We start from the raw sequence: 15,867 nt of genomic DNA on the forward strand, positions 1-15,867 counted from the left end.
TCTATAACACAAATGACAGCTACCTGATAGTCCTTCATGCTACCCAGGACACACTGCAGAGTCCCCAGCTCCTCACGAGCCCTGGAGGAGAGTTGACTCCATCTTTGTAGTTCTGTTGGATCGGAGGCTTGCTGTGTTTGCTCAATCTCTAGACACAGGCCCTGAGGTGAACAAGAGCTCAGGCTGAAAAATTCTTCACCAAAACTCATTGTGTGTATCCTCAAGGCTTTACAAATATGCTTAATGTATTTTCTTTCTCATTAAACATTTGCAAAGCTGATACGTTTTATATTTTGAAACCTGCATTATTAACATCCATGTCTGCATATGTGTAACCGGCTGAAACTGTTCAGTGGAATAGTATTAAGCATAACGTATCACCTGTGTGCTACGGGACCTGCTCCTCAAAACATCGCTCCATAGAGCTACTAATGGTCAAAATCTCCACCTTTAACTATATAATGAAATTCCTCGAACCTCCTGTACATAATTTTCCATGTGACAACAATGTAAGGACAGAGCATTCAAATAAAAGCATTTGTACAAAGACAGTCATGTGTTGTTGCAACCAATGCAATCCCATACCTTCACAGTATTTAAGTCGTGTGAAGTACATACTGTTTCATAAATCTACACAGGTAAGTACACACTGGTGATTAAAGTACTACCACTTCTGTAATGGAGGATAACAGTCAACTATGTTTACATGTTTAAAACAATTCACCTTTGTGTATAGTGATTACAAAGAAGATGATTATCACCTTCTATAATTAGGCTAATTGCTAATAGGACTCAGGGATGTTGTCATGCGATTGTATGTTGTGGCTGTCAGGCTGACTGACTGGTTGAGCAGCTCCACACTGAGCTGTTAGGAGCTCCTTGCTGCATGCATGGGCTCGCTGCCCAGAATGTGCCAAGTCGTCGTCGTCCCCCCCACCCCCCCCCCCGCAACCGGCACCATGCCCTATCTGCCACGATAACAAGAGCTGGACTGAGCCACATTCCAGCAAAGATGGAGGAGGAGAGAAACACACACAATAACACACACGAAACACAACAACACACATATCTCAAAACTACATACCAAAACACGCACACACCCACACCCTTCTCCCTCTACAAAGAGGTTTGATACAGTGCAGAGGGAAGTGACTGGCTGATAAAGGGCCTATTGTGTGCCACACAAAAATGACAGCAGACAGATATTAACACTCTCACTGATATATTGGGAGTAAAAATATTTGGCCTACCAATACAGGTAGCAACAATGAATTGCAGAATAAGTAATAATACAAAATATGTAAAAAGATCAGAATTAAACCACAATGGTATGATTATAAAATCATAAGTATAATAAGAATAATAAAAAAACAAGTGAATCTAAATATAAATAGTTTGTTTTCCAATTTATATTCTGAAAACTAAATAATAATATTTTAATAAGAAGAATAATAGAACAGATTGCATCCCTCAAAACACCCTCAAGTGGCACCTCAAAGACAATCTAAAAGCATAAAAAATATAGGATAATTCTAACAATGAGACTTTCAGATCATACTTTGTGTGGTAACCTCCACCTAGGAGTTAATGTTTTCATTCCTGGTTATCTGTCTGTCTGGTAGTTATCAGGATATGTGTAGTTTATATATTCAAATGAGGTTTGGTGGAAAGTTTACCATGGACTTTACTTATGATTTTCACAGAGAGCCATAAAATAAATGACTCTTATCAGGACTATGAGACTACTCACCTGAGCCCGCTCCACTGCCCTTTCAGTGGTAGGGATGTCTACTATTCCTTCTCTCAGAGTGGCCAGTCTGGCCTCTAGACCATCCACTGGACACGGTACCATCTGACTGGCCTCAGGGGTGGCCAAGGCTGGAACAAGACAAGGGGGGAGTGGGGGATTTGTGTAGAATGGGGGAGAAAAGAGAGACAAAACTTTTACTACAAGTCTGAAGCATCAAGTTTTCTACCACAAGGGGGCAGTGAGCTGATTTGGGATTTCTTTCTCAGTGTATGTGTGTGTATGTGTGTGCATGTGTGTGCGTTTTCCATGCTGTAAGAGGATCCCTGATGTTTGACAGCATGTTTCTTTAAGTAAGTTTAGTTGTGCTCTCTTAACCAAGTCATGCATCATTCATACCGGACACATTTTGAATACATCATTAAGCCATGGTTATACTGTTATTTACCCATAATGCAGAGGTGATTAAATAAATAAGTAAAGTAGTACCAATTTTTAACTACATCAACCTACTTTATGCAGATTGACTAAATTTATATCTGTCCCTGCTCGTCTCCTCAACTGTCTCCCTTCTCCTTTCCTTCTCTGTCAGCGTTTTAATTACCAGGTGATTTAATGCTTACATAATCTGGCTATGTTTACATACACAAAGAGCAGAGATGGAGCGTAACTGTGGGGGTGGGGGTGGGGGGGTGATAGAGAGAGGCCCCAGCAAGAGGTAGACTGCCCTCAAGCAGAAACAAAATGGTTTTCCTTGGCTCTCATCCAAATCTTCACAGTCATAAAAGCCCAAGAGGCAAAGCAACACAAACACCCACACACACTCACACACACCTATGGTCAGGAAAGGAGAAGCGCACTTAAGCCTCCCTTTACAGGCTTGTTCTTGGCCCAGAGCTGCGCGTGTAAATTCCAGAGGTAAAACGGTGACTGATTTTCAAGGCTGCTCCAGGTCCAAGTCACGTCCTCAGGTAGAGATGGAGCTGGCACAGAGGCATGATCTTACACACAATCGCTCACATATACACTGACGTATCTGTGAGATTTTGGAGGCCATATAAGGGCATCATCTATTACTTGTGGCTGGCCAAGGTTTCATATAAAAGCTAATGTCAAATTTAAACAACCACTGTGGGACTGAGCTCTGCTGAACTTAACTATCACTCTTTGTCCCCATATAAACCTGAAAGCTTTGTGCCGAGAGCAAGGAGAGAGAAATTGGTCTTTGTCTTAAGGAAGGCTTAAATCTCCTGTCCTGCAGCTGTCTGAAATAAGACAATGCTTCACGGCTGTCAGGTCCCATGAAAAGCATATGGTTCTGTTAAAACAGAGAAACTTGCTCTGGGTTTAGGAACAGGTTTCTTCTGTGCTGATTTTACAAATTATTTTCACCGTTCAGCAGAAGTACCTTTGTTGACTTCTTGTTCTCTGCTCTGTAGCCGCTGCAGGGTGGAGGCATGATGTGCAGATACCACCACTGTGTTGTCTTTAAGAGAGGGCACAGCTCCCAGTGATCCTGCCTCTGCAGAAAGCTGCTCCAGCTGCCGGCTCAGTGCGGTGACCTGGGCAAGTCGGGACTGAGGAAGACAACAGGAAGGGGAAAGTTCACTGATTTGCATGTAATGAGGGGTTATCACCATTTGTGATGTCTGTGATTGCTCCTAAAAGTAGATAACTGTTCATGGATAATTCAGCAGGGATCATTTTTGCTATTATTGTACATTCAGACAGAAAGGGGAATTTTATAGAATTATTCCCTCGACTTAAAAATGAAAAAATCTGAATAATGACATTTAATGAACTGAAAGCAGCTGGGGATACAGTTACAGCCTCTATGATTTGTGGGTTTCTTAAACATGTCATTGACTTCTGTTTTTTAATGATGCAGAATGATGAGACAAAATGGAAAGTGTATGTTTCAGCATTTTGTTTTGCTTGTATTTTATTTATTTTGTACCATTGAGTACAGTCAGTGTCATCTTAAAGAATCAAATACATTTTTTAACTGCAAAAAAGTTACGACTGCAGACACACTGCAACAATATGTTAGTCTATAGAAAATTCACAGGTTACTGGATGGAGTCATGCTTTACGCTGAAAGGTTTCCCTCCCTCCTCCAAGTGAATTAGTCTCAAATTGAAAAACATCAACTCCACACTTCAGGACACACCAGAGCGGGTTTTATCCATCTTACTCTGTGTACATGTCACTGACTTTGAAAGTATTTCAGGCAACTCTGAACTTGTATACATCCATAAATATTTTAAAATTTATGACTTGTCTTTTTAAGTAAGTGTTTCATCTCTGCATGGAATATCTGTGAAATAATTGCAACTGCATGAGCTCAACCTAAGAGGATTGACGAGGTGAAATTCAGGATTAAAGTCACACACAGGAGATCGGGGTAATTGCGGACTGAGACAATGAAACTCACCTGGCATTCTCCGCTCAGGTTTCTCAGCTCGGCCTGGTCACACTTTTCTACAGCCAAGGTGGAGTCCAGCCACCGGTCCTGCTCCTGCAAGACCCGGTCCAGGTCTGTCAGCTCTGCAGACACTGCTCTGACCCGGGTCTGGGTGTGAACTCGCTCACGGGCTGCCTGCAGCTCTCTCGCACACACATCCAACTCAGTTTGGATCAGGTCTATGTCTGCCCTCACCGAGTCCACACACAAACCCTCTACAGAGAGACACACAAGCCAACATTTATAAAACGTCACAATGAATGCACTTAAGCAATTAGGACTTTTAGTAAAGTTTTTACATAATTTAGTCTGACTGTGTCACAGCCTGTGTTATGAGTTTTTGATGGGAGAAAGAGAGGTTAAAACACTCGTAGATAAAAAATTGGAAAACAGACACCACGGGTGAGAAAACAGCAAACGGGGGATAAAAGAAGTTGAGTTTAACAAATCTACTTTAACTCAGTGGTGCTGCTTCACTACCTCTCACTGCCTGCAGAGCAGTGTAAACTCATAAAACTCCTGAGTGTCTCTTCATTTCATTGAGCAGTTATATGAAGTCAGCAACCCTGCAGGTTGACAGATTTTTACTACTCCACACACACAAATGCACACGTTCCAATAACTGGCATCTAAAACTGAATGATGATAAAAATTTGGACTTGTAAATACACAGAAAATACCAAGCAGCTGTGGAGAAGTAGTAAAGTCTTACAAAACAAACACAGTTTAACAGGGAAAGGGAAGATTTGTGTTAAAGCCTCTGAGAAATGGTAAAAATGAGGCAGCATCTTAGTACACTTCAGAAGACTGTTGTCAAAGCTTGGATGGATTTGTTTAGAATAATTATTTGGTTTATTGTGTATAATAATGTATAATTTCAGTGTCAATGAGCAAAGGCAAACTCCTCTTTCTTTCATACCTCTCTCTAACTGGTCCATCAAGCCCCGTCCCTCCTGGATCACTTGACGAACTGTGGTTTCCTTTGCTGTGAGTTCGAACTCCAACTCCTGAAGTGATTGGTCAAACGCATATTTAATGCATGATTCTCAAAACAAATGCTCTAACTTTAAGTCAGGTTTGTTTCTTTTTAAGCTGTATCTTCAGCAGGTGTACCTTTAGTTTCTCCTGCAGGTCTGATGTGTCAGGTGTAGTTTCAGGGTGTGTGGAGGCCAGCGCCTGAGCGGACGTCTTCCATGATTTAATCCAGCTCAGGAGGTCAGAAAGCTTATTTTCAAACCTGCAGAACAAAGAACACAATGTTTGTATTAGTGGGTGTTTGCCTGTCTTTTATTCTTGCACTTTTTTTGACAAAGGAGGTGTAGTCCGTCCATGTGTGTCCAAGCTCCTACATTCGTCTGACTTCTGCATCTGTCTCCACCAGTCGTTTCTTAGGGGGAGCAGGTGGGGCCAACTCCTGGTCAGGGATCGAAGCAGCTGCGGCCACTGCAATTGTGTCCACGACTATTTGTTCTTCCACCTGAGTCATCCCAGCATCTGTCACAGCTTCCATTACCTTAGCAGTGAGAACAGAAATCAACCACAGTGACAAAACCATAAACAAACAGGACATGTAGACAAAGCAAAACTGCAGGTAAACATAACATTTTGTACCCTACTAGGTCGATGAGAAACACATTCATCTAAGTTAGCATAGGAATTTCTGGTGTTAGAACTATTCCACACATTCTCAAAGGCTGAAGTGACTTCAATTGAAAGTTTACAATTTTCTTTGGAAAGCTTGATTGAAAAACTGAATTCAAATTACAAATTTTTGTCAGTCAACTAAAATTATGAACTATTTTTGAGGCGAGTGATTATTTTTAATCCTTTTGTTATTAATCTCTCTAATGAGCCTTGAGCGTATCGGTGGACCTCCCTCTACTTCCCCTTTTTGTCTTTTGTCCTGCCACTGCGAATGGCAAAACAACACATTCACATTGTTGAGCCTGTCTAAAGGTTTCTTTACAAAGGAAGCCGAGCCATGTTTTTAAGCAACTCCTGCCGACTTAACTTTATTTTATTGTGGGAGCTTTGCTGTACTTCATCTTCTTCCAGGGTGATTTAAGCGCAGTGTGGCTTGTAGCCACCACTGAACTTTTAAATTACAAGTTTCTTCTCCAACAATGACCAGGGCGTCTGAAATGTAGCACCTGCTGAATTTGTTAGGCTCAACAGCCATGTGGTTTTTGCAAAATCATCGCACTGATGCTTTTCGACCAGCCCAGGTGTCTCGTCACTGGGACTGTTTTTTAAGTACAGTTATTGGTGAAGATGAAACCCCTGGAACACACACCTGGAAGGAGCAATCCTCCAGCCTCTGCACCAGGTTGTCCCATCTATGTGCCAGCTCCTCTGTGTCTGTCTCTATGTTAGATCCCGCCTCAGCGCTCCGGAGTAGCGATATCACATCATGTCCAGCATCAGACAGCTGATCCAGAGTCCTCCTCTTCTTTTCCATGTCTTCCTTTAAAATCTAAAGGATTGAAAGACAAAAAACAAGTTAAAGGCAGTTATTGTTTAAGTATCTGTTGCAGCTGGTATTGAACTGTCTAGGTCAACATCCATTATTCCGTTTTCTTTTGAGTAAAGAAGCTGTAGAGGCATTCACTAGATTAGCCACCAACATTTACAACACATCATATTACCCAGCAAATGCTATAATTACAGCAGAGCAACTACCAAGAGCTGGCACTCTACTTACTGCTAACCGGCGCACATTAGTATTCATTTCACTTGGGTCCTTAAAGTTGCTGGTCTGTACTTCACTCAAAGCCTCTTCTTTTTCTGCCAACCACACTCTGAACAAACTCTGTAGAAGAGGTGGGGAAAACAGCATCAAGTTCAATTACTGAGTAAACATTACAAAACAAAGTGTTGTTGTAGCAATCCGGTCCAGTCCTTAATTCAAAAGACACATTGCCAACTCAAATAACAGTGTGTTCAGGGCTATGTAGGGATTGCAGATCTAATAACATTAGGATTCAATTTAAATGTTTTTGTTAAGCTATCAAGAGCGGATCTGAAAGACTGAAAGATTCACTATCCACTGATAGGACGTTTTTGTTTCATGGAGTGGGATATACAAAGAGCAGTCAAGCAGTTTTGAAGATTTAAATGACACTTTTGACCTTTTTGGTACATTTCAGTATAGCTCAGTCTTCAAGTGTTGAACTGGTTCATTACAACTGGTCATTTAATTAGAGGGAGTGAAGAAAGACATTTATCATGTATGTGTTTGTTAGACAGTCCTACCTGGTCTGAGAGAAGCTGTTGCCATACCATGAAGACTTCCTGCAGCTTGTGCCACCTCTCCTCCGTCCACCGACACACAGCTGCCCAGCGCTCACCCAACGACTGAGCAAGATGAAGACAAAAATTAATACAAGCCGCAAAGGCCTGGTAAAGGTCCCCTTTAAACCAAAGTTCATAGACATAGAGAAATTATCTACAGACACAAAACTAAGACAACAGACAACAAAAAGCTAAGCACAATAATATAATTTCTGTATTTTGGCAAAAATGTACAATGTTATTATTTCAGAGTGGGAAATAAAAGGCACAGAATTTACTGCATGTACTATAAGACGACTTTCCTCTTTGAAATGACAAAAGCCATCTTACTTGTAGTTGCTCCTCCAGGGCAGCAGTGGCACTCTCACCGCTGTTCTCATCCACCACAACCACCATGTGTGTTAGAGAGTTGACCTTCACCTGCTCTGCCTCCAGGTCGTTCTGGAGCTCCTGAGCGGAAACACAAATAGTGAATTCAGCACAGGTCACATATTACCCATTAACAGCTGGCAAAAAGTATTTACTCTTTATGTTGAAACCATGGAGACGTTGCACGACTCATTACACTACAGCATCAATTTTGACAACATGATCAATTCATACAAATACAGTATGTATCACATCAACCTGGATCAACATGAGAAACAAGCATACATAGGACAGGATTTCTTCTATAGTCTGCCTGGTCCATGTTTAATCAATTACCCATTCTTCATTGAGATTCATGCAAGATAGAAAATATTTCAATAGGAAGCTGTATTTACTTTGTGCTGCTCTATCTGCTCTTTGTAGACCTCCAGGTCTTTAGCTGCTGGTTCTGTCTCTATCTTTTTGATTCGCTCTTCAGTCTGTGTCAGCCAATCAGAAAGCTGTTGTAACTGCTGCTGTTGAAGATCCATCAAGACCTCGTGGAGCCTGGAGAGAAAAGGAGAGAGTAAGGACAAGGAGACAGTGAAGTGGGTGTGTAAAGGTACAAAGGAAATGAAAGCTATCAGTAGAATAAACTTTAACTGTTCAGCTGGTTATCTCGCTGCCTGACAGTAGCACAAACACTGGCGCGAGGGGCAATGCTGTATACAGACGCCACGGACAGTAAGTCATGACACACACAAGCACTATATACTTTTACATCAGGGTCAAGAAATGCTCAAGTGGACATCATGAATACAATTTACAAACGACTGTGTGAATGCGTGTGTGTCTGTGTGTGTGTGTGAGTCTGAAGCATCATAAACCTTGATAACACAGATTGAACATCAGATTTGTTAGGCCTTGGGAAGCTCAAGGCTTATCAGGTGTCACCTTCAAACAGCTTGCAGCCTTGCACATTCTTCACAGAAAAAACCCGTAAATATGTAGGGTCAAACAGTGATACTGAATGAAAAATTACTCCACTGGATATTTTGTGGCTCATGATGTGATGTCCCTGCACACTACACTGTAAAAAAAAATCTGTAAAAGTTTTCTATTTCTAAGCTTAAGTTTTCTTAGAAAAGATAAAAAAATCACACAAATCAACAGGTAACATTTTCCATTTGCAAATAAACAACAGCAAAGGAATTGCAATACAACTACAGGACCAAGGCAGGTGTATATGTGTGTGTATCTACCTGGCCTGGCGATCCATGCTGGCCACCCGGAGGCTCTCCCAGCGGGAATTGAGGAGGCTCATCTGCTCCCGAATCTCATCCTCTTCCTCCTCCGTCAGGTTTCCCTGGGCAATCAGTTGGTTACCAGCTTGCAGCACATTACCCACACTGCTCTGGTGCGCTGTCAGCTCCATCATAAAGGCCTTAAAGGGGAGTAGGAGTAAATGGTTGTGATATAAATAATAATTATGATGATAATAATAGTTATATATAAATTGACATCAAATGTCTGACAGTTTCAATCTGAAGTGTTGGGCTAGCTGACAGGCTGTGTGCTAGAAACAAACCAAAAGATGGGATAATCAAGGTGAGTTAAATTGAGCGAGAGTGTATAAACGCATACCCTTAGACATAATCCAAATTCAGTCTAACTCCCTGGTCAACCATTGCTTATATAATCTGGGGCTCCGTACTGGCACTGGGCACGTACATACTAACATCTGGACATGTTTCTCTCTCCACCCTCTAATTTCACCCAGTTTAACACTTAAAAACACCTTGGAGAAAAACTGGGCAACACGTGTGCACCCTTGCGTTAGTGAGTACGAGCCTGTGAGCACTAACTGAAGGGCAGACTCTATCAAGTGGCCAACTGAGGCAAATTGTACAACAGAAAAGGAGAGATAAATGCTTCAAGAAGAAATACGAGAGTAAATCTGAAGGAGTTTGGTTACTTCTGAGCCCCGAAGAAGAGCTGCTTTTTACTGGTTCTTGTACTCAGCTACATGAAGGCCAATGAACTGAGTTATTGTCTGTTTTCTGTGAGCTCTCTGGATGAGTAAGCATTTTTGACGGCACCTCTGAGCACATTGTTTTTGATGAGGCTTTGCTGGAGAAGCTGGAGTAAGTACGTGAACAACCAGGCCGAAACAAACTGGATTGATTTTTTTTAGATCTCCTGAAAAGCCTGGCTGTTAAAGAGGCTTTGGGTCTTGTTGCGCTCGATCTCACTACCAGCTTTCTGCTTTGACCTGGATTCCAGACATTAGACTTCGCAAATATTCACATTTCAGCCAAGGGAATCCAGCCAAAGCCCCTTTACACACATGCACAAATGCAGACCCAGAAACTACGCCTTCTCAAGCAAGCGAGTCAGTTCTGGGCCAGGGCACCATAGGGTGGGGGTACTATGCGCCACCGTTCTAAGCAGGATTGCTGGCATGCCCATAATGTACGGAGCATGTACTGTTGGCTGTGGGAAGCCTCTATCTTTGGGATACATCCGTCATGGAGAGTGACAGTTCTAAGACAAAAAACTGGTGTACAAGTAAGTGTGTCATTGTCTCAAATACTTGGTCTTTCAATATGATGTCTCATTCCAAGCTGATATATAGTTTACATCAATTTAGGGAAAAGCTAATTAAGCATCTAGGTTTTAAAATTTTAGACAGTTACTACTAACAGTCATCTACTAACCTTTGAGAAGCACCACATAACTTATCATTTGTAAACCTTTGTATAGATGTGTGTGCATGCTTGGGTCTCCTCCTACCTCGTGTGTGTGAAACTGCTCTTTGACTTCTTCCACATCGTCCGACACCTCATCCTGAATCTGTAGGGCATCCTCAGCCGACAGCAGCCAGGTCAGTACCTCCTCCAGCGTGGTCTGGTAGCTATCCAGGTCCACCTCCAGCAAGCTGCCCTCCATCTCCCCCTCTGTCTCCGTCAGGGTGCTGGGGGTCTCAGGACGGGGGCTTCTGCCTGTTTCTTCCTTCTGTGCAGTCTGAGAAACATGAGGCAGGGGATGAAAGCACAAGCACTCTACAAAGCCTAACATTTACAGATGTATTCTTTTATTGTAATGTCATTATACAGGGCCAAGTCCACTTCTTTAAATTGGAAAGAAAACAAGTTTTTGCCTCTTTATTATGTCACATCCATGTTGCCACATTAAATCACTAAACTGAAAAGATAAAGCTCTCAGGACAACAATTTCTATGAAACATGGTGTTACCCAAAACCTCTATTTGTCCTTTACTCTGAATTTCATTTGTGAACATCAGCTGGCAAGTTTTAAAATAGAACCAGACATCTAGGAGGGGCCTGCACAGCTCTGGAGCATGCAGAGCGACCTGCCCTGCTCAGTTGAGAAAAAAAAAACACAACTGCTGGCCTATTATGGGATGCTGGGAGGTGCCCCTGGCACGCTGGGCAGGTCAATCCTCATTCTAGGAATAGCAGTAAGTTTGAAACAAACTGGTATCATGGGGAAAGTTGGGTGTACAGTCAGAGAGATGGATTGTACTAGCTAAAAAGGGCAGGAGTCAAAAACTGAATTTGAGAACAGGAAACGATTGCTTTAAACATGAGGGGGAAGAGTGTGTTTAAAGAGCGCAAGATTTAAAGTGAGACAGCTGAAGGAAATCTCTTTAACCTCACACTTTATACTCTGGAATTCAAAGTAACAAAATGGTCTCAGTTTACATGTGAAGACAACCCTCCTGTGACAGTTGTCCTGTTAGTGCAGTTACCATCATCAACTTCCCTAAACAACATAACCAGCCTTTTCTAAATCCAAAGTCAACACAACCTCAAAAGACCACATGGATATTTGATGTCCTCTGTCAAGCACTGAACTATTCAAGGTTTCCATTTTGTGAAGGAAATGTTTGAAAACAGTTTCACAGAGCTCAACAAATCTTTCTGGAGCTGAAATGAACAAGAGATAAAATCTCTGCAGTGGCAGCCATGCCAAATGAAGGATGACAGAAATGCTAATGGGTGTGTAGGAACCAGTACAAGTAACCAGTCAAATGAACCTTTGTTTACCAGGGTGACATTACAAAGCAGTAATGTGTGTGTAGCAAACTCATGAAAAGGTCACCTGCTGAAAATATTCAATGACCTTTTGGATATTTTGGAATAAGCCACAAAAATACTGTAAGTCCTTATGTTAGACCAGTGTTGTCTGGTAGAGACGGAGAAACAGGGAAAGAAAGACAGGCATGGGAGAGAGCGCGGGCGAGAGAGAAAACTGCAGCCTTGGTCTATTTATTGACTTGAATCGCTGTAAAATAGCTGTGGTCTGGCTCAACAGAACATTTTATTATCACCAGATGATTTGCTCAACTCAATCCGTGCATTTATCACTTTTGCAGCTGAGATTCTGGAGCATGTGATATATTACAATACACACGCCAGTGCACTTATCATCAGTGATGTTCCAACCTGAGAGATGGTAATGAATTTCATTGCACCTCAAACTGAACTTGTCATGAATATTGAAAGCAATCATCATCTAAAAGCATAATTTAAAACACCTATACAACATCATGAACCAGTATTATGAACCTTAGACTTAAGGGATAAACCAAACAGGCATCAGAAACAAAGAGCCTTTATTTTTCCTCCACTCAGTTTCAGCATTAAGCATCTCTTCCTATGGGGAGAGGAAGCGTGCCAGGAAAGTAAACCCTGTGTTGGACCAATCAGAGCACTATTTAAAAAGACTTTTCCAGCACTCGTTCCAGGGTGTGTGAAGTATGTGCCCATGGACAATAAAAACTTAAGAGGTGGTTTTTGGGATTTTCTGACTTCTGACTAAAAACCTCTAAAACGAGCTGCCCCAGGGCTGTATGTTCTGAAACGATAGAGTAGAGCAGGCGGGGAGAGGCCAAAAATGCATCTAGTGCATACAGCTTAAAGTGCGCACATTAAATTCTTATCAATTTGATCAAGGTATATTTGTTTTTTCCTCACTTGGGAGTGAGAATTGTATGTAAAGAATATGAATAGGACAAAGCTAAAATGTGCATAGATTACAATCACAAGTTAATGAAACAGCAGGGAAGTCCATATAAAGTTTTACACGGAAATGTCCACAGTACGTGCACATCAGTGACACACTAAAGCCACTCGCCCACCAGCACATAGACATCTTTAATGCTCAAACAACCTTCCCTGTCAACTCTCTGCACACACCATTCTCACCAATTTATTCCCTCATTTCCCTCCATCCCTTTACAGCTCTGTGTTTCCAGCAGCATGCAGTTCGGTCTGTTGGCTAATGTCAGAGTGGTGAGTCATGGCTCTGCTCCCTATTTGCCTGTGCCTGCTGTGCTTTTCATGAGCAGTGCTGGAGAGAATGAAGGAGATGGCTTTTTCAGAGTGGGAGTGACTCATTCTATCTGGCAACACACAATGAGACACTTTGCAATACTCCCTATGCTTGCACATAACAGGGACTGTGGCCTTCAAACTGAATGTTATCAGAAACTCAACACAGCAGCAAAGCTCGAGGCATTTATGGGTTCCATTTTTTTTTTTTGCGACCACAGTTTTTCAGTTGTTTTAAAAGGAGCTGGGATGCTTGTATGTTTGCTAGACTTGTTTTGCAGATAAATATTTTACTTGAAATAATCAAGAAAAAAAATATATGTCAAGTATTAAAGTTTTTTCGAATAAATAGAAAGAAAAAGCCCAATGTTTTCCCCGCTGTGCTAAAAACATACTGAACCGTGACCTAGGTTTGTTTTTTTGACAACTGGTTCTGAATTGAATCTGGTTCCAAACTTATAAAAAGAAAAACAACTATTTGTTAAGAAGCATGCTTTATAATTCCTATCACAAATTCCTGAAGTTTGGACCCACTGTGTTTCTGTCTACATTGCTGGTTGCCAGCTGTGGATTTTTTTTTTTTTCAAGTTTGCACATAAAAGAGCACCTTGAATTCTTTGAAAAACAGATGCAGCCATGGACTCCAGTGAGCACCGTTTGTGTGAGTAGTTTTACAGATTGTGAGAATAGTATGGTGACTCTCCCTTTGGTCTAAAACCACATGTCCAACCCATTTTTTTCCCTAAAATTAAAAGCTAGTCTTGTACCTTCTGTATCGTATCACATGTAACATACTGTTGTGTATATTTTACCTGAGTGCTGGGGCCTGGACCTGAGTCCTCAGGCTCCGCTTTGAATTTGCGCGGCAGGGTCTCCACCTCTCTAATGGCCTCCATGCTCACATCTTTGGGCAACACCGCAAACAGCGATGTCACGTACATGATGATGGATTTCTTATCTGGTAACTGCACCGCCACGTCTGAGAGAGAGAGGGAGAGAGAGAGGGGGTAAGATGGTGGGAGGGAGATGAATGTAGGGCAGAAAGATTGCAGATACAAATTAAGCATAAGGAGCAGGGGGAAAAGAGAGCGGGGGATAAAGAGGTGAAAATTACGTAAAGAGAAAAGAAGCATGGCAGATGAAGTGCGACAGCAGTTAAGGGTGAAAGGAGGAGATAGTATGGGGAACGAAAGAGGCAGGTTGAGGCAGGTTGTACTGATTAAACCCGGCTTTGACACAGGTCAGGTGTGACTGCCCCTCGGTCATGACATAACAAGAAGTGTCTGATTTAGACAGCTCAAGTACATGCACACTGAGCAACCACAGGTGCTACATGAACTAGAAAAATATTCTGAGCCAGCACAGTTTCTTACAAATCCTCAGCCAAAGACAACACCAGGTTATTTGCTCCACGGTGGGTTTATCCAACTGCTGGCAGGACATGAAGGTAGGCTTCGTGAACACAGACTGTGTTTTAATATGTGAGAATTTTGGACAGTAAAAAAAAGTAATTCCATTGCCAACTATTTTTTTTTTCACTACTATAAAAAGCTGTTGATGCATCTCCATTTATAACCAATTGTCATTTTTATTAAACATCCAACAGTCATTCTTGCCCAAATAAATACCTGTATGTACAATAAAGGAAAGTGTTCATAGTGACTCAGTGTGCTAGTACCTTCAGCATCCAGTAGCCTCTCAATAGCCAGCTGGTCTTTGGCTACAGTGAAGGCATGGTCCAGTCTTTCCACAGGGCTCAGTCTGACCACCTGATCCCAGCTGAAGGCGTTCGGCCTGAAAACACAAAGAAGATCAGAAATAAGAGCTGCAACATGGAGACAGTACCACTGAAGGTTTCCAGAAGTTTTGCAAAATGAAGCTCATATCTGATCATTCATTAACCATCAAGACATACATGTTTCTGCTGAGGTGTATGTGTTAACCACCAAGTGAGTTCATTGCAATGTAATTTTTCAGAACCACAGCTTCTGCTGTATACACACAATAAAAAAAAGTGCATTTTGTACATACCATAAAATGTGATTGTATTTGAAACCTATATTTACACCCTGCATACAGGCGACTCTTCCCTGAGTAGCGCATAGGGGACTTGTGTTGAGGCCAGTTGGGTGTGGAATGTGTGTGTTCAGTGATCCACCTAAACCCTGGCCCAGGTTTAAACCAACACTGGCCTTTCTCATAGCTCACAGGCCTCTGTGTGTGTGTGTGTGTGTGTGTGTGTGTGTGTGTGTGTGTGTGTGTGTGTGTGTGTGTGTGCGTGTGCACGCATGTCACTAGTACGGACAAGGGGTTACAGAAAGGGGTAAAACACCCCTGACACTCCTCTCCCTCTCTTTCTTTCACACACAACAGCATACACAGACACAGACACACACACACACACACACACACACACACACACACCGAGCGTGTGCAAACAGTGACATGACAGGCGTAAACAGACCAAGTCAAGCAGTGTACACAGACCCTGCAGGCGGTGACCTGTCAACCTGACCTTCCGCCACTTACACACCCTGGGTATCCTCACAATCTCCCCCGCCCTGTCACACACACTTTAACATGCACAGAAACGCACATACAAACACACACACAGAAAGATTCTTACACACAAATACCAGGCCTCGTTTTTTGAAAGCATT

General features: G+C 42.1%; 1 protein-coding gene across 5 annotated transcripts in view; it reads right to left on the reverse strand.

The window, feature by feature from the left end:
* Positions 1-15,867, reverse strand: part of utrn (utrophin) — a 170,979-nt gene that overhangs the window by 130,849 nt on the left and 24,263 nt on the right. For all 5 annotated transcript variants that reach the window (XM_056405711.1, XM_056405712.1, XM_056405714.1 and 2 more), the window contains 16 exons: positions 14,886-15,001; positions 14,020-14,186; positions 10,644-10,874; positions 9,113-9,294; positions 8,267-8,417; positions 7,833-7,952; positions 7,464-7,565; positions 6,913-7,020; positions 6,505-6,684; positions 5,561-5,724; positions 5,325-5,448; positions 5,131-5,218; positions 4,182-4,426; positions 3,156-3,324; positions 1,751-1,878; positions 24-161 (listed from right to left, as the gene is read on the reverse strand). In XM_056405711.1, coding sequence (XP_056261686.1) covers positions 24-161; positions 1,751-1,878; positions 3,156-3,324; positions 4,182-4,426; positions 5,131-5,218; positions 5,325-5,448; positions 5,561-5,724; positions 6,505-6,684; positions 6,913-7,020; positions 7,464-7,565; positions 7,833-7,952; positions 8,267-8,417; positions 9,113-9,294; positions 10,644-10,874; positions 14,020-14,186; positions 14,886-15,001 — 2,413 coding nt within the window. The remainder of the gene's footprint in view (positions 1-23; positions 162-1,750; positions 1,879-3,155; positions 3,325-4,181; positions 4,427-5,130; positions 5,219-5,324; positions 5,449-5,560; positions 5,725-6,504; positions 6,685-6,912; positions 7,021-7,463; positions 7,566-7,832; positions 7,953-8,266; positions 8,418-9,112; positions 9,295-10,643; positions 10,875-14,019; positions 14,187-14,885; positions 15,002-15,867) is intronic.

This window comes from Seriola aureovittata, chromosome 19, assembly GCF_021018895.1.
Source record: "Seriola aureovittata isolate HTS-2021-v1 ecotype China chromosome 19, ASM2101889v1, whole genome shotgun sequence".
Taxonomy (NCBI): domain Eukaryota; kingdom Metazoa; phylum Chordata; class Actinopteri; order Carangiformes; family Carangidae; genus Seriola; species Seriola aureovittata.